The 21,766-nt window shown below is 47.8% G+C and overlaps 1 protein-coding gene and 1 pseudogene across 6 annotated transcripts in view; one reads left to right on the top strand and one right to left on the bottom strand.

Annotated features, from left to right (window-relative positions):
- AKAP8L (A-kinase anchoring protein 8 like) overlaps positions 1-21,661 on the top strand; it is a 29,880-nt gene extending 8,219 nt beyond the window's left edge. The window contains exons 3-15 of one of the 5 annotated variants that reach the window (XM_081077039.1): positions 668-700; positions 975-1,032; positions 1,135-1,209; positions 3,084-3,537; positions 3,633-3,729; positions 3,811-3,881; positions 4,211-4,274; positions 5,148-5,256; positions 6,709-6,850; positions 7,170-7,275; positions 7,476-7,606; positions 20,999-21,094; positions 21,285-21,661. In XM_081077039.1, coding sequence (XP_080933165.1) covers positions 668-700; positions 975-1,032; positions 1,135-1,209; positions 3,084-3,537; positions 3,633-3,729; positions 3,811-3,881; positions 4,211-4,274; positions 5,148-5,256; positions 6,709-6,850; positions 7,170-7,275; positions 7,476-7,606; positions 20,999-21,094; positions 21,285-21,602 — 1,754 coding nt within the window. In that variant the 3' untranslated portion in view covers positions 21,603-21,661. The other 4 variants (XM_081077038.1, XM_081077037.1, XM_081077040.1 and 1 more) reach the window with 4 other exon arrangements.
- Positions 14,176-14,524, bottom strand: LOC308509261 (large ribosomal subunit protein eL27-like; annotated as a pseudogene). The gene has a single exon. The product of its transcript is annotated as a large ribosomal subunit protein eL27-like (transcript).
- Positions 21,662-21,766: the final 105 nt, after the last annotated feature.

Here is a 21,766-nt window from a genome sequence, read left to right as displayed (position 1 = left end):
GGGCTCTCCTGGGAAGGAAGCGTGTCTGCTTGACTCACTTAACTCTGCATTTCTTCACTTCTCAGTGGCTGTGTGTTCCTGAAGGAATGAAATTTTCTCATGTGCTCTTTCAACTCCAGAGCATATTAATTTATAATCCAGAGTTGTGTCTTGTCCTTCTTTCTGCTGATGTCCAGCACAACTCACAGAATTCAAGGGCTTGGTGACCCTTCTTGTTAAAGCTGACATTTGCGATAATAGGGTGGTCAGTTTCTCGGCTCCAGAGGGCTTTATTGGGCGAGTTGAGTGACATGTCTTCAGAGTGGATGAGGGTTCTGTGCTGAGCTTCTTGTACAGCAGAGTCTGTGTTGAGGCTCTCATAGGATTGGGGGTAATCTAATTTTGGCTCTTCAAGGGAGGAATCTAGGAGCCAAATTCCTTAGCTCTCGAGGATCTTGTGAAGGGGAAGTTCCTCGAATAGTAGATGGTCCAAGCCACAGAAGGTGGAGCACCAGGGCAGCAAGTGGCCTGCACCATTTACATGGTGCTCGCCAGCTCCAGGCTTCTCAGCTCAGGGCAGGTTCAGTCTCCTGCAGCCAGTCAGATACTGGGAGTCATTGTCTTCTTTTGTGCCTGAATTAAACTCTCGTAAGCAGTTATAGGTATAATTATCCTTTTACTTTTTTAGGATATGGAACTTGGAACTCTGGGGCAAACAGAGGCAAGTATGATTCTCATGATTGCTCCCCCTCCCTTGGTATTGAACTGATGTGTTTCTGCCACTGTCCAGTTTGGCCCTGGGTGTTGGGGTGATTACTTTAGGGGCTCTGGGCTGGCTACTCATTCACACAAGGCCTCATCGGGAGAGCTAGGGCCCACCCAGCCTCGGGTGGCGAGGGTCCGCAACTTGTCTCTGTGATAGAAAACGTCCTTGTCTCTGTCTCTGCCCCTCTTCTCCCTACCCCCGCCATCTCTTCCTGTGTCTCTCATTGCAGGCTACGAGAACTATGGTTACGGCTATGGCTATGGCCAGGATAACACCACCAACTATGGGTACGGTATGGCCACTTCAAACTCTTGGGAAATGCCTAGCTCTGAGACAAATGCAAACTCTAGTGCTGCAGGTAGCGCCAGTGCCGATTCCGTTTTGTCCAGAATTAACCAGCACTTGGTGCCGCACTTGGAAACAGACATGATACAAGGAAGTGTGTACGGCTCAGGTGGAGAAAGGTGAGTGGCTGCCTGCCTGGGGCTGAGGCTCGGCGGAGGCACCTCCCACCTCTTGCCTGCTGGCTTCTCCCTCTCTGAATCATCTTCCTGTCTGTTTTCTCCCTCCTTTATCTGTTGCTGGGACTCTCAGAGACTCTGCTGGGGTCTAGTGCGCGTCCTTTCTCTGACTTTTGTCCCCCCTCATTCCATGGCCTAACGGCCAGCCTCCCCCCCCTGCTTGTAGGGGGAAGAACAAGCCCAGACTGGGCTGGCTTCCCTGGACCCTCCAAATGCCTCTTAGGAGCAGAGTGTTAAGTGGCCCTTCCCTCTGGAGACAGCCATTTGGAGTTCGCACGAGACTTGGCATCCTGCCCGCTGTCAGGGCAGGACAGGTTGGGTTGAGTGTGCAGAGTGGGATGAGCCTTTGGGGCTGATCACAATGGGCTGGGCTATCTCCACATAAGGGACAGGTCCTGCCCTAGGACACTTCCTGGCTGCTCTTCAGTGCCTGGCAAATGTGCGCCTGTTGAGCCTTGGAAGTGCCCTGTGAAGAACTGTCACCGTCCTCTTTCTGCAGATGGGGAACATGAGGCGCAGGCGGGTCACACCCTTGCCTGAAGGCGCCCAGGAGTAAGTGGTGGAGCTGGACCTAGCACCCAAACCTGCCCTGCTCCCCAGCCTCACCTTGTAGGTGTTTGTTGCGGTCTGAACTGGTGCGGGCCCAGGAGGTCCTGTGCCCTAGCAAGAGGCTTCAGTGAGAGGGGCATGTAGATTTCTAGCGCAGAGTGGCATGGAGCAGCCTAATGGGGGAGAGTAGAGAGAAGGGGCCTGGCCAGGCACTGGTGGGGTCAGGTGAGACCGCAGGGCCACTGGGAAGCAGAGGGTGCCAGGGGGACTTCTTTACATGGGCTCCGTAGCAAACAAAAAGTGTGAGGGGAACCCCCAGAAACACTCCCTGCCCTCATTCCTGGCAGGTACAGTGCTTGGAACTAAGGCTGCCAAAGGCAAGGAGGGGCTTGGCTCTTGTCTCTGTGGCCATGTGGACCCTGTACTACTGCATATGTACCATCGTGCCACATCCTGGAGCCGGGGAGCACTGGTGAGGGATTGGGTAGCACTGGCTGCTTCCTGTGCCCATGAGACGAGTGGGCTCTGGGCCTGGGGGGCTGTGGACTGCAGGGAGCCACGGTTAGCACAGCTCTCTGTGCTGCCCTGTCTCCCTGCGGGAGGCTGGTCTGCCTTCCCTGTTGCTCTATAGGGTCTGATACCCCATCCTGGGCTCCAGGTTGAGGTGATAGAGCACTTTTTCTAGCCCCTGGGCAAGCTCGCAGTATCTTTCCTGGGAAACACTCCCCATTTTGTCCCCCTTCTCTTCTTGGGTAGTGAAGGATTTTGGAGGGTTTAGAGGTTCCCCCAGCCGTGAGGGATGAGACCTGCCCAGGGTTTCTCGTGGGTGTCATCAGCCCATTGGACAGGCATTCGTGTGCTGGAGGTGCTGGGGTGCTCGGCTCTGTCCCCTCCCCACTTCCCTGCACACCCCAAGAAGCATCTTTGGGCATAGTGGCTGCTGCCACAGACACGTGTATGTGTTTCCAAAGGACTAAGGGCTATGCGATGTTTCTGCCCCTGAGACCTGCTCCATCCCAGTTGTCCTTAGGGTCCCCAGGCAGGTGAGTTGCAGCACAGTCTTGGGGACATCCACTGATGGGCCCTTCCTACTTCTAGCACTCTGCTCCTGAGGGGCCTCTTAATTGGCATTTCTGAACATTGAGCCTCTCCGGCAAGGGGCACAGGTGCTGGAGCAGGGCTTTCTGTCCCCAGGACGGGGAGGTTTGGGGATGGCCAGGGCGATGGGGCCGAGGCCTTCCCCTGATTCCTGCCACGTCACTTTGCAGATATGATTCCTACGAGGCCTGTGAGTCGAGGGCCGTCCTGAGTGAGCGTGACCTTTACCGGTCGGGCTATGACTACGGCGAACTTGACCCTGAGATGGAAATGGCCTATGAGGGCCAGTATGATGCCTACCGAGAGCAGTTTCGCATGCGTGGCGGCGACACGTTTGGCCCACGGGCTCAGGGCTGGGCCCGGGACTCCCGGAGTGGCCGGCCAATGGCGTCAGGCTATGGGCGCATGTGGGAAGACCCCATGGGGGCCCGGGGCCAGTGCATGCCTGGTGCCTCCCGGCTGCCCTCCCTCTTCTCCCAGAACATCATCCCCGAGTACGGCATGTTCCAGGGCATGCGTGGCGGAGGCGCCTTCCCAGGCGGCTCCCGCTTTGGCTTCGGCTTTGGCAATGGCATGAAGCAGATGAGGCGGACCTGGAAGACCTGGAGCACCGCTGACTTCCGGGTGCGTGGGGCAGGCCTTCCCTCCTGGCCCCTGGCTGGCCAGAGCAAGGATCCTGGCCTCACCCACGCTGACCTGGCTCCCTCTTTCCCACCCAGACCAAGAAGAAGAAGAGAAAGCAGAGTGGGAGTGCTGACGAGCCTGATAGCAAAGCCTTCCGGACCGACGGCTCAGACAATAGTGATTCTGACAACGGTGAGCCAGGGCACTGGCCACTGCCCCTGCCTCCTGCCCCCTGGGGCTCCTGGGCTGAGCCTGCCTCCTCTCACCTTCCAGATGAGGGCACCGAGGGGGAAGCTGCAGAGGGCACTGAAAGTGCAGACGCTGTGGAAAAGGGTTCCAGAGCAGTAAGTGGCCCCGACCCCGCATGCTCTATCTGCAGGGGTGCCGGTGAAGAGCAGGCTGCCTGAGCCCCTGTGCCACAGAGCTGGGCTCTCGCAGGGGCCACAGGCTGGCCTGAGGCAGCCCTACCCTCCTGCATGACCCGCCTACGGACGTGGGGAGCTATGGGAGAGGGAGTCAGGCTGTGGGCAGGCTGCCCCGCCAGAGGCAGTCTGAGTCCTCTGTGCAAGGGCTCTTGGGAGGATGTGAGGCGCCTGGCCCATAGCAGAGCCATTAATAAACAATTGCACGTGCTTTGACACTTTGATGTTATATTTTTGAAATCGTGTGTTAGGAAGGAGATGATGAAGAGGGAAAAGAGGAGGAAAAAGAAGATGGCAAAGAGGACGCAGATAAAGGTGAGTCTTCTGAGTGGCCTGGGTGCTGGGGTGGCTCTTCCAGGCACTCATTGTGGGAGGGGTCCAGCTGTAGGTAGGGTTGTGGTAGCTTGGGCCCTCCCTTGCAGGGCTGGGTATGTGCTGGCAGGAGGTTCCTCTTCCACTGTCCCCTTCTCGCTCTTCCCCTGTTCTTCCAGGCAGAGGCTATGGGTGGCAATGGCTCCTGACTAGAACATGGGTTTTGACTTCAGGTGGGGCAACAAGCAGAGTGTGAGGGAACCCCAGGTACACCCTGCCCTTGGTCCCTCAGTAACGTACAGTCCGAGTCTCAGTGGCTGTTGTCCGAGCTGGGACCCTTGGTGCAGGTTTTACGGCTCTGGTTTGCGTGTCCTCTCCCTTAGCGCCTCTCCAGCCCCTGTGTTGGGAGCCCGTGTCCCCCCACCCGAGTGATGAGCGCCAGCAGGTACCTGACAGTAAATCCAGCCTCAGCCCACTGTTGCCGCGTTGCCCGGTGAGGGGTGGGCAGGACCATGTGAGCTTTGGGGTCACAGCTGTAGACTCCGCATCCCACCGCCCAGCCCCTTTGAACTTGTGCCGTTGTTCCCACCAAGGCAGCCTCTTTGCCTTCCAGCCTCTCCGCGGCCCACTCTGCAGAATGTGGGTGTCCTGGAGAATGGTGGGGTCAGCGGGTGTCCTCCCCTCTTGAGGGCCTCGGCCACAACTGTTTCCTGTTCAGCCCAGGGTACTCGTCTGCTCGTGGCCAGAGGCTTTGCTCAGACACCTGCTCTCAGAATGGACCCCTTGGACTAGACAGCGGGTGCTCTAGCCAGAGGCCCCAGGCCTTCCCTGACCTGGCGGAGTCAAGCTAGTGATTGTGCCCCTCTGTTCCCATAGGGTCCCTGAGCGCCCAGGATGAGAGTGGCCAGACTAAGCGCAAGTTACAGGCAGGCAAGAAGAGTCAGGACAAGCAGAAGAAGCGGCAGCGAGACCGCATGGTGGAAAGGTAACCAGCTTCCCTCCATCCCTTTGCCTGCCTCGCAGTGGGGCTGCCAACAGGAGAGCAGGGCCATAGCTCTGCCGCCTCACCACCCTCTGGCCTCCCTTGGGAGCCACCACCTGCTCGGCCGTGCATGGACCCTGCTTCCCGCCAGGCCCAGCTCCCAAGGCCTGACTCGTCCCTTGTCCCTCTGCGGCCGCCTGGCGACCGCTGGCGTCTTTGGCCTAAGACCCAACACTGCTCGGCACCGTTGCCCAGAAGCTGCGGCACTCAGTCACTCGGTGCACGAGCTCCGAGGTGCACTGGGGGCCTGATGCCCCTGCGGGAGGGGGCCAGCTCATCAGAGACTCAAGGTCCAAGGCGCCTGTGCCAGCCCAGCTAGCTGCCAAGAGGCCACCGTCGTGCCCAGGAGAGATGGCAGCACCTGTGGGCTGTGGCAGCCTTGGGCCTGCCCTCTGCCCTGCCCGCCGGCCCTGTGAGGCCGGCCCTCTCTGCGGCTGAGTCCTTCACGCCCCTTGGTCGGGTCTGTCTGCCCTCAGGGCTCCCGCACTGGCGCTTGCCTCCTCCTCCTCCGCCTCAGACTCTTGCTCTTGCTGGACCTTCCTCAGCCTCGCCGGCGCCCGGCCCCTGGGCTCTCCAGACAAAGCTGACCCCGTGGCCCAGATAAGGACGTCCGGCAGAGGTAGGGACCCGCCCCGAGGCCTCGGTGGCGGCTGGCCTCCTCCGCCCCTTGCCACGGCGGCCTGCTCCGGCCCAGGCCCCAGACCCCGGGCTTCTGCTGTGGACACCAGGCCCAGACAGAGCACCTCGCTCAGGTGACTCCAGGCTGCCCTCTGGCAGGCCGGGCGGGCGCCCTCCTTCCAGCTCAGACTGGTCTCTTCTCGGAAGAGGAAGATGAGGCAGCAGGTGCCCAGGCCTGCTTGCCTCCCATCCCTCCCAACACCACCCCCGAGCACTCTGAGCAGAGGATGGGCTGGGCCTTTCGGTCCCCCAGGCCCCAGAAGGAAGATGGCAGCACCTTTTCGGGCCCTGCCTCGGGACTGCGTACTCCACTCTGCACCTCAGGGCCACCTGGCTCACGCCAGGGCATCCTTCCTTCCGGTCCCCAGCTGGGCCAAGTGCACAAGCTCCTGCCCAGCCTTGGTAGAGAGGTCCTCCGGCAACCATCCAGCGACTCTTTGCCTGTTGCAGCAGCAGCTGCCTCAGGCTTCAGCCTCCTGCCTGTGGGAAGGAAGAGCTCCTTCCCTGTCCCCTACGTTGCAGTAACTGCAGTCTGCAGACTTTCTGTCCCTTTCTACTCCCGACCCCACTCGTCCCAGCCTGTCCCCCTGCTGGGACTGCACTTCAGAGGCCCGTGAGCAAGGCCTGTTTCAGGGCTTGCAGCTGGGTTGGGTGAGGCGGCAGCACTGTTTTGTGGGTCCCTTGAAGCTCCAGCCCCTCATTTCTCTCCCGTGGCAGGATCCAGTTTGTGTGTTCTCTCTGCAAATACCGGACCTTCTATGAGGATGAGATGACCAGCCACCTCGATAGCAAGTTCCACAAAGAGCACTTTAAGTATGTAGGTACCAAGCTCCCGAAGCAGACGGCTGACTTTCTGCAGGTGAGCCTTGGAGTGGCATAGCTGCTCCTTGCTTCTCAGACCCCTTAGGACAGGGGTGTCCAAACTTTTTTCACCGTTTTTTACCAAGGGCCATATGTGGTAAAATACACAAACAGCCAGGCCACTCACTCGAGGTGAAGTACATATTGCCTCACCTGGTTTATTTAAGTAAACTAAATATATTTTTGGAATTTGCTGCGGGCCAATTAACAATGGATTGCGGGCTGCAGTTGGCCCGTGGGCTGCAGTTTGGACACCCCTGCCTTGGGAAATAGAGCAGCTCACACAAACCTTGGTCTCTCCTTTGTATTTCTGGCAGGAGTACGTCACCAACAAGACCAAGAAGACAGAGGAGCTCCGGAAAACCGTGGAAGACCTTGATGGTCTGATCCAGCAGCTCTACAGAGACCAGGATCTGACGCAAGGTAAGGAGCTTCCGTCCCACTGCCCCCCTGCCTCCTGGTCACGACACCCTTCTTCCTCCAGGGAAGGCCCGTGAGAGCAGCCTCAGACCAATGTGGAAGTGGCAGGGTGAAGTGTGGAGATAGTTTGGTGTCTTTTCCAAACTCCTGGGTCTGTCTCAGGCAACTGGGACCAGCGACAACTCCCTCCTACTTCCCTACAGAAATTGCCATGGAGCATTTCGTGAAGAAGGTGGAGGCAGCCCACTGCGCGGCCTGTGACCTCTTCATTCCCATGCAGTTTGGGATCATCCAGAAGCACCTCAAAACCATGGATCACAACCGGAACCGCAGGGTGAGTGGCCACCAGTGCCCTTCCACCATCCTGTGGGGAGGGCCTGGATTTATACGCCTCCTGGTGAGGGGTGCCGGGCTGTGGGGGACAGGCAGATACGGACATTTCCAGCCCAGTGCAGTCAGCGTAGCTGCAGAGAGGGGCAGGAAATGGGGACTCTGCCTGGGAGAGGGTGGCCTTTAAGGAGTAGTGGACTGTGGGATGTGGGCCCCTCCGTGTGCACGGGGCCAGTAGCCCAATTCAGTTCAGAAAACAAACGGAGAGCATATGGGGTGTGTGCTGCCACGGGGGAGGCTGAGGGGTCTGGGCTTGCTCCTGTAGGCAGCACAGTTGGTAAGTGGGGGACTAACAGCATTAGAGCTGCTTGCTGTTAGGGACCTCAGGCACCTGGTGTGGGAGGGAGGTGGGGCCGTGCAGGGGTGCCGCAGTATCAGGACCGAGTGTGCCTCCACCCTGGGAATGAAGAGAAAGGCAGGAGAGAAGAGCTGTTTAAGGAAGAGAACGGGAGGTCGGCGTGAGGGAGTGACCAGGAGTCTGCTATCCCGCCGATTTCTGGCTTGAGTACCTGGTGGATAGTAGTGCCAAGAAGGGGAGGGTAGTGTACGGTACAGGAAAAGGATTAAGCTTGGTAAGAAATGGAACAAACTTCTTATTTCCCAGTGTATCCCCCATGCCTAGCTCAGAAGCCAGAGCAGGTATGTTTTGGTTGCATGGATGACATGCCCGGTTGGAGGTGGCTGGTAGAGAGTGGCGTGGAGGGGCTGTGTAGCCCGGAGTGAGCTGAGAGGACCCGGTCTGCGCTAGAGAGAAGCTTGGCTGCTGTCACCCCGGAGGAGGCTGAAAGGATTTGTGAGCAGTAATAGCAGCAAAGGGGAGTGTAGGAAATAGCATGTATCAACCTTTTCCCATGCCCATCAAACTCATCTCTGGTCTTTCTCAGCACAGCGATTCTCAGCTGGGATGGGGTTGGGGGTCTGGCTTGGGTGGCTGAGGAGATTCAGGATTGGCGTATGCCACTGATCGTTGGGAAGATAAGGAAAACGTCCCTTGGCTTTGGCAGCAGAGAAGCTGTAGGGATCCTGCGAAGGCCAGGTTCTTGGGTTGGGAGCTAATAAGGGGTAGGGAAAAGGCAGATTGCAGGGGATGGGCAGTGGTTGGCAGTAACTTTTGGAAAATCGAGATGAAGTGAGTGATAGCTCGTGAAAGATAAACTCAACATTGACCTTAAAATAAGTGAAAAGGACAAAGAAAGGAAAAGAGCCATAACAACTAGTACGATTACTTAGAAAGATACTTGAGAAGGCACCAGCAGTAGTTCGTTCATGGAGATAGTTTGAATACAATTTAAATACTATGTGTTTTAAAATACTAGACTATGGAAATTAGTGAAAAGCTTCTAATCATTATGATTTTTGGTAACAACTTTATTGAGATATAATTCGCATTCCATACAATTTACCCATTTAAGGTCTACAATGCAGTAGTTTTTAATGTAGTCAGAGTTATGCAGCCATCCCCACACTCAATCATAGACCATTGTCATCACCTCAAAGAGACCCATACCCTTTATCCATCCTTCCCCAACCACCAGTGCTCCCCCAGCCTTAGGCAAACACTAATCTAATATCTGTCTCTATATTAGCTTATTCTGGGCATTTCATATCATAGCAATCCCATAATATGTGGTCTTCTTCCACTTCACCATAGTGTTTTCAAGGGTGATGCACATTGTAGTGTGTATCTGAACTTGATTCCTTTGTATGGCCTAAAAATAGTCTTTCGTACGGATACATCACATTTGGTTTGTCTTTTCATCAATTTGGGCATTTGGATGTTTTCCACCTTTTGGCTATTATGAATAATGTTGTTACAAACATTTGTGTGAACATGTTTTCATTTCTCTGGGGTATGTATGTATCTAGGAGTGAAATGTCTGAGTCAAATAGTGTAACTCTTTGACTTCTTGAAGAACTGCCAGACTGCTGCAGCATTCTATATTCCTGCCAGCAACGTATGAGGGTTCTGATTTATCCACATCTCACCAACACTTGTTACTTGACTTTTTGATTCTAGCCGTGCTAGTGGGTGTGAAGTGGTATCAATTCTGTTTTTCATTTGCATTTCCCTGATAACTGACTAATGATGTTGAACGTCTTTTCATAGTGTTGTTATTGTTTTTAACCTTTGGTCTTCCTTGGAGTTGGAGATTCCTGTTCAGATCCTTTGTTCATTTTTCAATTGTTTGGTCTTTCTGAATTAAGTGTCCTTTATATATTCTAGATACAAGTCCCTTATCAGACATGATTTGCAAATATTTTCACTCATTCTATGGGTTGATTTTTCTTCTTGATGTGTCTTGCAGCATGAAAATTTAATTTTGATGAAGTCCCATTTATCTATTTGTTTCTTTTGTTGTTTGTGCTTAGGATATCATATCTAAGAAACCATCGCCAAATCCAAGACCACAAAAATTTACCCCTATGTTATCAGAGTTTTAGTTTTAGCTCCTATAATTCGGATCTTTGATCCATTTGAGTTAATTTTTGTGTATGGTGTGAGGTAAGGGTCCAATTTCATTCTATTCCAGGTGGATATCCAGTTGTCCCAAAACCATTTGTTGAAACTATGCTTTCCCCATTGAACAGTTGTGGCAGCTTTGTCAGAAGTCAGTCACACCTCTCAACTGTGGCTCACACCTGACTAACAGCACTGAACAAGTCAAAACTTGTCACACACTGTTACTAAGGTTTGATATGCTGCTTCCCTATTGAAGATCCCTGCCTTTCTGTTGGGTGGCACTCAGCAGCAGCATTCACTGTAATTTGTGATCACAACATGGGTTTATTTCTGGACTCTCAATTCTACTCTATTAATCTACATAGTTATCCGCATGCCAATACCACACTGCAGCTTTATAGTAAGATTTGGAATCGGAAAGTGTGAATCCTCCAACTTTGTTCCTCTTTTTCTAGATTGTTTTGGCTATTCTGTGATCCCTGAGTTTCCCTGAGTTTTAGGATCAATTTGTCAGTATCAACAAAGAAGTCAGCTGGTATTCTGATAGGATTGTATTTAATTTCTAGATTAAGTTGGGGAGTATTGCCATCTCAGCAATATTGTCTTGTAATCCATGAATAAGGGATGTCTTTCTGTATTTAGATCTTCTTTAATTTCTTTCATCAATGTTTGTAGTTTTCAAGAGTATAAGTTTTTAACAACTTCTGTTGTTAAATTTATTTCTCAGTATTTTATTCTTTTTGATACTGCTGTAAATGGAGTTAATTCCATTTTTGGGTTGTTCTTTGCATGTGTATAGAAATATAATTGATTTTTGTGCATCGATTTTGTATTCTATAACCTTACTGAATTTATTAATTCTAATAGTTTTTTAGTGGATTCCTTAGGATTTCCTATGTGCAAGATGAGTCACCTGCAAATAGGGATAGTTTAACTGCTTCCTTTACAATCTGGATGCCTTTTCTTTTGCTTGACTAATTGCTCTGGCTAGAACATTCAGCACATTGTTGAAGAGAAATGTGAGCAGACTTCTTTCCCTTTTTCCTGATTTGGTGGGATGAGCAACAGTCTTTCACCATTATGAGGTGTGATCAAACAATACAGTGAATAAGAAAAAATGTATTACGATAAAAGACACATTAATCCCCCTCAAAACACTCCTCCTAACGTCAAACACTCTTATCCCACTGTTCTTGCCACTTTCTGAAGCAGTTCTGGAAGTCCTCTTTCTTGAGTGTCTTTAGTGCTCTGTTATGGCTGCCTGAATGTCCTGAATCATTTTGACTTTGGGGAAGGGCCAGAAGTCGCACAGTGCCAGATCCAGTGAATAAGGTGGATGAATACACACTGTAATGTTTTTATTTGACAGAAATTGCCATGTACCAGAAGCGATGTGTGACACGGAGTGTTATCATGATGGATGATGATTTAGGGCACACTTTAAAACACACCTCTCAACCGTGGCTCACACCCGACTGACATTACTGAACAAGTCAAAACTTGTCACACACTGTTACTAAGGTTCGATATGCTGCTTCCCTATTGAAGATCCCTGCCTTTCTGTTGGGTGGCACTCAGCAGCAGCATTCACTGTAATTTGTGATCACAACAGAAAGGCTCCGTGTCATGCTTCACTTCTGGTACAGCAATTTCTGTCAAAAATATTAAGGTGTGTCCTCATCCACCTTATTCACTGAATCTGGCACCATGTGACTTCTGGCTCTTCCCCAAAGTCAAAAGGAGCATGAAAGGTAAATATTTTGAATCGATTCAGGACATCAAGGCAGCCACAACAGGACAACTAAAGACACTCATAAAAGAGGACTTCCAGAATTGCTTCAGAAAGTGGCAAGAACGATGGGATAACTGTGTTCATAGCGAGGGGGAGTATTTTGAGGGGGAGTAAGAGCAATGTAATGTGTCTTTTACTGTAATAAATTTTTTAAAATTTAAACACTAACTGTATTTTTTTATCACACCTCGTGTGATGTTAGCTGTGCATTTTTAATAGATGCCCTGTATCTGATTGATGAATTCCTTTCTGTTCCTAGTTTGTTGAATGTTTTTACCCTGAAAGGATATTGGATTTTGCCAAATGTTTTCCAGGATCTGTTGAGATGATCATGTGGTTTTGTTATTTATTGTATTGGTATGGTGTATTACATTAATTGATTTTGGGTGTTAAATCATTCTTGCATCCCTGGGATAAATACTGCTTGGTCATAGTATATGATTCATTTTATATATTGTTGGATTGGGTTTGCTAGTATTTTGTTGAGAATTTTTCATCTGTATTCATAAGAGATAATTGGTTAGTAGTTTTTGTTGATATCTTTACTTTGGGTATCAACGTGATACTGGCCTTAAAGAATGAGTTCAGAAGTTTTTCCCTCCAATTCTGTTATTTTAGAAGAGTAAAGAATTGGTATTAATTTTTTAAGAGTTTGGTAGAATTGGCCTGTGAAGGCATCTGGACCTGGGCTGTTCTTTGTGGGTTGACCTCTTTTTTTTTTTTGATTATTAATTCAATTTCTTTACTTGTTATTGGTCTATTTAGATTTTCTATTTCTTCTGATTGATGAATTCCTCAGATTTCTTCTGATTGATGAGTCCGTTTCAGTAGTTTTTATCTTTTTAGAAATGTGTCAATTTCATCTAAGTTACCTAATTTATTAGCATACATTTGTTTATAGTCATTTTTATTTCTGTAAGATCAGTAGTCCCTTTCTTTCATTTCTAGCAATTTGAGCCTTCTTTTTTGTCTTGGTCAATCTTGCCAAAGGTTTGTTAATTTTGTTGATCTTTAAAAAGAATACACTTTTGGTTTCATTGATTTTCCCCCCACCCCTGCCTTTTGTTTTTCTCTTCTAGACTTCATTAATTTCCACTCTAATCTTTATTATTTCCTTTCTTCTGCTTGCCTTTAGGTTAAATTTGCTGTCCTTTTTCTAGGTCATTGGTTTGCAATCTTTTTTTTTTTTTTTTTAAGGAGGGTGCAGCTCACAGTGGCCCATGCGGGGATCGAACCAGCAACCTTAGTGTTATTAGCACCACGCTCTAACCAGCTGAGCTAACCAGCCACCCCTGCAATCTTCTTAATGTAGGCATTTATAGCTATCAGTTTTCCTCTGAATACTGCTTTCACTGTATACCATAATTTTTGGTATGTCCTTATTTTCATTCATCTCAAGTTATTTTCTAATTTCTGTCTGATTTTTTCTTAGACCCATTAGTTGTTTATGAGTGTCATGTAATTTCCACAAATTTGTGAACTTCCCTAATTCCTTTCTATTACTAATTTCAAATTGTATTCTATGTGTTCAGAAAACATACATTGTATTATTTCAGTTTGTTTTAATTTACTGAGGCTTGTTATGTGACCTGGCATATGGCCCATCTTGGAGAATGTTCCCTGTACACTTGGGAAAAATGTATATTCTGCTGTTGTTGGGTGGAGTATTCTGTATCTGTTACACCTATTATTGTTCAAGCCTTTTATTTCCTTGTTGATCTTCTGCCAAGTTAATGAAAATGGGATACCGAAATCTCCAACTGCTATTGTTGAATGACCAACTGTTTCTGACTTCGTTTCTGTCCATTTTTATTTTATGTATTTCAGTGCTCTGTTAGGTGCATCTATAATTGTGTCCTCCTGCTGGATTGGCCTTTTTATAATTATAAAATGTCCCTTTCAATCATAGTAACTTTTTTTGTTTTATATGCTATTTTGTTGGATATTTGTATACCCAGTTCAGCTTTGTTACAGTTGATTGTGTATCTTTTTCAATTCTTTTACTTTACATTTATTCATATCTTTGAATCTATTGAATGTATAATAATATATGCTATGGACAGCATATAGTTTGATCTTGTGTTTTTTTTAAACCCAGTTTGACAATCTCTACCTTTTGACTGGATTATTAATCCATTCACACATCATGTTATAGATACTGTTGGATTTACCTCTGCTGTTCTTCTAGTCCCACTTTACCTCTTTCTTTATTTCCATTCATTCCTTCATTTGATTTTTAATGACTGAAGCAAAAAAACATCTAAAACCACAGCTTCTTGAAGAATCATTTGTTCTTGCTGGTCTTGTACGTCGCTTCGAACTTGACTTGGCCTCCTGCTGGGTCTTGTCCACAGAGTACCTTGTGGGCATGAGGTGATTGTAGTTACAAACTTTTACAAAAGATTTCATCCTGGACCTCTTAGCAGTTTTCTTCGTGCCCATGACAGCTGTCACTTTTCGGGCATAACAGTCGATTCCTGCCACCAGAGCATGGCTGTAGGGGCGGGCTGAGGTGCCATCATCAGTGTTCTTCATGGTGTCTGCTTTGCTTCTGGAGTAGCGTCCGGCCAGGACCAGCACCACCTTCCCAGGTTCATAAACTTGCCCATTTCGACAGCAGCCACTTAGACTTACAGCAGAAAGGAAATAACCTCTCTTCCGCCTGCTTTCTTTTATACTATTAAATATTTTTTAGTGTAACATTATAATTTCTTTAATGATTTTTTAATACTACATTTTGGGGCATTATTTTCTTAGTGGTTTCTCTAAACCTTACCTTATACATACTAACTTCTCAAAATCTCCTTCAGATATAATAACTTAATTTCATTGAGATTAAGTTACTCCTCTGTAGCTCTCTGCATAGAAGGTTTTTGTGTTACTGTGACAGAAAGTACTACATCCATATATGTTACAAATCCAGTAATATAGTATAATTATCACTTTATATAATTTTTTGTCTTTTAAGGAAGCTGACAGAAGAACAATTACATGTTTCTAGTTTTTGTGATATTAGCCTTCTTATTTTTCCTTCCGGATTTCTTCATTTGGATTCTTCCTGTGGATTTAAGTTACCATCTGTAGTCATTTCCATATTAGCCTGATTCAGCTTTACTCACCCCCTTTCTTTGTCCTGTTATTGGCAAATACATTACATTTCGGTATGTTATAGGCCAAACAATACAATTACATATATATTGTTTTATACAACTGCTTTTTAAATCAGTTGAGAAGACAGGAAATGAAATACACATTTATAGTATAGTATCTTATAATTATATAATTACCTTTATTGTTCTTTAATGTGGATTCACATTACTGTGTACTATCACTTGCTTTCATCTTGAACTTCCTCTGGTATTTCTTGTACAGTCTGCTAGCAGCAAATTCTCTCAGTTCTTGATTGCCATATGTCTTTTTTTACCTTCATTTTTAAAAAGATAGCTTGGTTGGGCATAGGATTCCTGGTTGACAGTTTTGTCTTTGAGCATTTTAAATACGTTATTCCACTGCCTCCTGGCTTCATTTCCCTTGAGAAGTCAGCTTTTAATCTTATGGGGTTCCCTTTTAAAAAGTGATGATTCATTTTTCTCTTGCTGCTTTTCAAGATTTTACCCTTGTTTTTGGCTTTGTGGATCTCTGCAGAGCTGGTCAGGCTGCCATACTGAAAGTCTGTCCTTGAATTCAGTTTTAGGAAGCCTTTTTAACCTTAATTCCAAAAACCTGATAAGGATAATACCAAACTGTAGATTAGTTTATTATTAAAGAATAAAAGTGCTAAGTAAAATATCATCATTATCAATCTAGTAGTGATTCAAATGTGAGATACATTTGTGTTTATGTATTTGGAGTTTGTTGAGCTTCTTGGATGTGTAAATTAAAAAGGTTTTCATCAGATTTGTGAAGTTTTTAGCCATTATTTCTTCAGACATTTTTTTTCTGCTCCTTTCCCTTCTCTTCTTCTGGAGCTTCCATTATGCATAGTTGGGTCATTTAATGGTGTCCAAAATTGTCAGTCTGGCTATTCATTTTTCATTCTTTCTGTCTGTGTTTTTCATATTGTATGATCTCTGTCGATCTACAAATTCACTAATTCTTTCTTCTGCCAGTTCAAATCTACTGTTGAGCCCCTCTAGTGAAATTTTCATTTCTGTTGTATTTCTTAGCTCCAAGATTTGTAGTTCTTTGTTATAATTTCTCTTTATTGATATCTCTATTTGATGAGACAGTGTCATCATGCCTTTTCCTTCTTCCTACCCCTCAAGTCTTATCATTGTTTTTGCTTGTCTATTTGTTTAGTGACTAGTCATATTATTTTAGTGAAGTCTTTTTCTTCTTGACAATGTGAAGTGTCTGATACCGAGTCTTGGAGGAGACAGCCATGGGTAAGCGCACAGCTACCCTGGGATGACAGTGGTTTTGACAGCACTGCCTTTCACAGGCTTTCTCCCAGACTACAACTCAGCTGTTGACCTCCACGAATTGTTGGCTGATGGCTCTATTGTTTTCAATAATGCCTTGAGGCACTCAATTGCTCTTCAATCTGATCGAATTAAATTTGGGCTTCTTTACAGGGATTGTATTTTTAAGGTCATTGTTTGATGAGATTTATTCTGAACCCGGGGAGGTTCTTAGCTGTCTGTTATACTGGTTCTCTCTGGTAACCTAGCTAGCCAGTGGTTTAGTTTATATTGCTATTGCATCTACCCCTCTCACTTTAATTGCTTTTCTCCACACTCCACAGTTTTGACAGAGCGCTTAGTGTTAAACTTCCAGGAACTCTTGCAAATGCAGTAAGTTCCTTTGGGAAGAAATTTGAGAGCTCAGTGTTTTGAGGCCTTTCTTTTCTCCCTGCACAAAATCTTTGAGCCTAGGCTTTGGAGCTTGGGGTGGGGACAATGGACCACAACTCTCTGAGTGACCCTGCTGCTTTAGAAGAGATGGGTGGGGAGGCAGTAGTAACCTATGGTCTTCTTGGTTTGGTTTGCGTCTCCCCACATGGAACCTCTGCTTTATGAACAGCCAGTATTTTCAGCATGCCATGCCCACGGTCAAGCCACCATTCTGAGTGGGGGCTCGATAGAAGAGGGGAGTCCCCACCTCTCAGAGGAACTGTGCGCAGAACTTAGCCTCCGGCAGCACGAAACTAGATGTTGGCAAGATAGAGGCCTCAAGTGTGATGAGCCGGGACGAGAAGGAGGCCAGTGTTCTTGGCAGCACCGTCTACAGGGGAGTTTCCATCACTCCGAGCTGCAAGGCAGGGAAGCAGCAGATCATGTTTTAACCACTACAACTCACACTCTTTTTACCGAGTTTTAGTAGCTTTTCCTTACTAAATATTTCTTCGTTTGCTGTATGTCCTTAGGACAATTTCCAGAGACTTTAAAGTAGTCGTTTGTTTGTCTTTAATAGTTTGCATCCATTTCACTAGGGAGCAGGTCCCTGCTCAGGCCACCATGCTGGGGGTCTGTCCTCGAATTTGTTTTTAGGAAGCCTTTTTTCTTTCTTTTTTTTTTTTTATTGGTTATTTCCAGGACTTTTCCAAGTCAAGTTGTCCTTTGAGTCTTAGTTGTGGAGGATGCAGTTGAGCTCCAGGTCCAGTTGCCATTGTTAGTTGCAGGGGGCGCAGCCCACCATCACTCGTGGGAGTCGAGGAGTCGTACTGGCAACCTTGTGGTTGAGAGGACCCACTCCAACCAATTGAGCCATCTGACCACCTGAGAGCTGAGTGGCAGCTCATTGACTTCATTCTAATTGCGGAGGGTGCAGCTCACTGGCCCATGTGGGAATCAAACTGGCAGCCCCGTTGCCCAGAGCTCACACTCTAACCAACTGAGCCACCCCTCCACCTCCTTTAGAAAGCCTTTTTAACTTTAATTCCAAAAATCTGATAAAGATGCAACTGTAGATTAATTTACTATTAAAGAATAGAAGTACTAGTAATGATCAGTCTAGTAGTGATTTCAAATGTGTGATACACTATAAAAGTTTGCTTCTGGAAGATACGGATGTTTCAATAAGAAATAAACAACATTATCAGTACAAAATACTAGAAGTGAATACATATGCAAATAATATGATTATATTCTTAGAAAAGCTGAATGATTCCAGCAAAACATTCTTAGAATTCATGGAATTTGGTAAGGGGGTTGGGATTCAAGATAACATAGAAAAAGTACTAGTTTTTCTCCAGTCTTATAATAACCAGTTAGAAACATAAAAGGGGAAGAAAGTCTATATGCAGAATAACCGTAAAATGTATGAAATAACTAGGAATGTAGATTTAAGAAAGTTATGGGATCTTAAACTTCAAAGACATGAAACAAGACCTCAATGAATGGAGGAACATACTGTGTTCTTAGGTGGGAGAATTAATAGCAAAACAAAACGAAAAACAGTTCTCCCCACAGTAATGTAAACACTGCAATTGCAGTCAAAATCTGGGGGAGGGGGCGGGCTGAAATTACTTTAAAGTTTATTTGTAGAAGTAAGTCTAACAATAGCCAAGAAAATGATACAAAAAGCAGTAGTGATTTCAGGGCCTTGCTTTAGTAGATATAATTTACTACAAAGCCAATGCAATTAAAATGTAGAAAGTGATATTGGTACAGTAGGAAAACTGGAATCAGAATAAAGTCTAGTGAAAGATCCCAATATGTTTTGGAACTTCGTATTTGTCAAAGTCAGCATGGATCCCTTATCTGAAACCCTGGGGCCAGATGTTTTTGAATTAATTTTAGGATTTCAGAGCAGCCACATGGTACGATTGATCACTAATGTCCCCAGTAGGATCTGGGAAAGTGCCTTATAGTTGAACCATCAGTAATTCTTTAGGCGACTTCTATAAGTAGGATAAATAAAGATAGTACACAAACAATGTCAGCTCATGTTTTGCCACCAAATGAGTTTTAAGGGAAAACTTTTCCTTTTCGATTTCAGTTTTGTAGATAAGGGGATGTGGACTTTTCAGTTCAGTGAGGGAAACTAGTTTGTCGTACAAATTTCTGGAAAGGAAAGTTGGCTTCTACCTCAGACCATGTATTTAAATTCCAGAAATCTCAAATGTAAAAAACAAAAGAACAAAATTTAGATTATTACTTGTTTACCTTGATGTTAAAGGAAGCCTTCCTGAGCAAGTGGGGAAACCCAGAGGCTATGGAGGTGATGGCCACATAGAAACACTGGGCAGGTGGCCCAGTGTGCATATCGGAGCACTAGGATTTGCTGGTGGGCAGGGACATGCCATGGGACACAGCAAAAAGATTCCACATTGGTAACATCTGATACCGAGAGGGAGGCAGGGGACAAGTACCTTGTTGTAATACAGGTGGAGGAAGCATGGCTCATAACTTTTTTGTAGAGGCACTCACCTTTTGGGGAACTTGTTAGAATTAAAAGCACCAGCGTAGAAGTATTTAAGTTTATTCTGGTGGTGTTTGGTTATTACAACAAAAATGTAGACACAATGTAAACGTGCCTCCATTTGGAAACAATCTGTGTGTCCATCTGTGCTCCTCCAGGGAGAAGGATGTTGGCAAGTGAGGAGTTGGGGCAGAACCGTCTGCAGTAGGACCCTAATTGTGCACCTTTAACTTGTTTCCTTTTGAGCATGAGGTCTATTAATATTTTCCCCAAGTGGTAGAGAAAAATGTATAAAGAAAAAAAGGTGAAGGTTGGGAAAGGGAGTAAAAACAGCAAGAGAGGTGGCTTTTTGAACTGTGGTGTAAAGATTTGTCTGGGGTTCGGTATGGGTCTTGGAGGTGGTCTCCCCTCCCAACAAAAGTGGCTTTATACATGCATATTACCTTCGTAATGACAGAAGTGAAATTTGCCTGTACTCTCACCACTGAGGAAATCACCTGCCATATGGGTGTAAGTCCTAGAGAAAAGGCTCTGGCAGTTATATAGACTATCACATATCTTTATTATTGTGCAAAGGGAGAGAGGAACCTTATTTTAAGGATTGCATGGTATTCTTTGGAATGTATCATCTATTTAACTACTTCTCTACTGAAGAACATTTAGGTGCTTTCCAGTTTTTCCCTACTGCGACCACTGTGCATACACATTTCCAATTCTTAAACTTAGGACAGATTCCAGGACGGAATTACTCAAATTTTTAGGTTTTTTTCCCTTTCTTCTTCCTCCCCACCGCCTCCCCACCCCACTCCGGTTCAAGCCGTTGTTTCTTAGTATAGTTGTGTAGGACACAGCTCCCTGGCCCACGCTGGTATTATGAGCCTTGTGCTGCCCCAGCTGAGGCAGTCGTTCGCCAGTCCTCCCTGGGCCGCTCACTGCCATTCACCCCCAAACTCTGGCCGCTCACCACAGCCCAGCTCCAGGGAGAGCTGTTGTTCACAATCTTAGCTGTAAAGGGCGCAGCTCACTGGCCCATGTGGGAATTGAACCTGCAACCTCTGCTTTAGGAGCACAGCGCTCCAACCACCTGAGCCACTGGGCTGGCCCCAAATTTTCAGTCTTGATATGTTCCAGCAAACTGCTTTCCAGAAAATGTAACAGTTGAACCTCTTGCCAGCAGGGTAGAAGTGTCTTTTTTCAACCTTGCCACTTGGGAGTAATTCTTCATCCTGGGAATCCTACGCATTAAGAGAATGTGTATCACTGAAATATACTGTTCGACATTTGTATTTCTGCTCTTATATCCTCCCTGTTAATCCTAAAGAGTTCTGTGCTTATTAGGGCAGCTGGCTCCTTGTTATGAATTGCACATTTGGCTTTTAGTAGGTTTTTTAATCTGTTTGCATGTTGCAAGTTTTTATACGAGGAAATCAGATTTCCGCAATTCAGCTGTAAAGACATGTCTTTAACCAGTAAGTATGGTGCAGAAGGACACAGCATTTGAGCAGTGATAAAATCAGGTTGTGGCTCCATGCGTATAAGGTGGCCCCAGGCTGGTACCCGAGGTACACTACCTTACAGACCTACACAATCTAGCGGCGTGGGGGTGGAGCCGGAGGGCGAGGTGTGCGTGTTCCGTGCGGCAGGGCCCCGCCGATGTGGCAGGGAAGGGCTTCTTTTGGTGCCCAGAGCAGCGTCTCCAGCCCCGCCTGCCCTGCCCGCAGCTCATGATGGAGCAGTCCAAGAAGTCCTCGCTCATGGTGGCCCGCAGCATCCTCAACAACAAACTCATCAGCAAGAAGCTGGAGCGCTACCTGAAGGTGAGGCAGGGGCTCCTGGCCCGGTGCCTCGGGGAGACCGGTGCCTCGGGGAGACCGGTGCCTCGGGGAGGCCGGTGCCTCGGGGAGGCCGGTGCCTCGGGGAGGCCGGTGCCTCGGGCCGTCCAGACCGGGTTCTGCCCCTCAGCCCCGGGGATCTGCCCGCCTTTCAGCATCCCCGCCCCTTCCGCAGGGCGAGAACCCTTTCACTGACAGCCCCGAGGAGGAGAAGGAACAGGAGGAGGGCGAGGGCGGCGCCCTAGAAGAGGGGGTGCTGGTGGAAGCGGCACGGGGCGCGGAGGGTGCCGAGGGCGCAGCAGCGCAACCCCCCGTGCCCCCAGAGCCGGCCCCTGTGGATGCGTCTCCGCCGCCGCCGCCGCCTCCCCCCGAGGAAGACGAGGAGGCTGTGCCCCTGCTGGGCGGCGCGTTGGAGCGGCAGATCCGCGGCATCCCGGGCCTCGACGTGGAGGCCGACGACGAGGAGGAGGAGGGCGGCGGGGGCGCCCCATGACTCGGCCCGCGCGGCCTAGGCTGGAAGTCGAGTCTAATAAAGTTATTCCTATTCCACCTCCTGGCTTTTCCGTTCCTGGCTGACGCGGGAGGGAGCCGGGACCTCGCGGAGGGGCGGGGGGCACCTGCGCGCGTGATCCGGGAGGAGCTGGGAGCGCCTGCGCA

Source organism: Rhinolophus hipposideros, assembly GCF_964194185.1.
Source record: "Rhinolophus hipposideros genome assembly, chromosome: 16".
NCBI classification, from domain to species: Eukaryota; Metazoa; Chordata; class Mammalia; order Chiroptera; family Rhinolophidae; genus Rhinolophus; species Rhinolophus hipposideros.
Note: the sequence above shows the minus strand (reverse complement) of the source record. Positions and strands in the feature narration are given on the sequence as shown.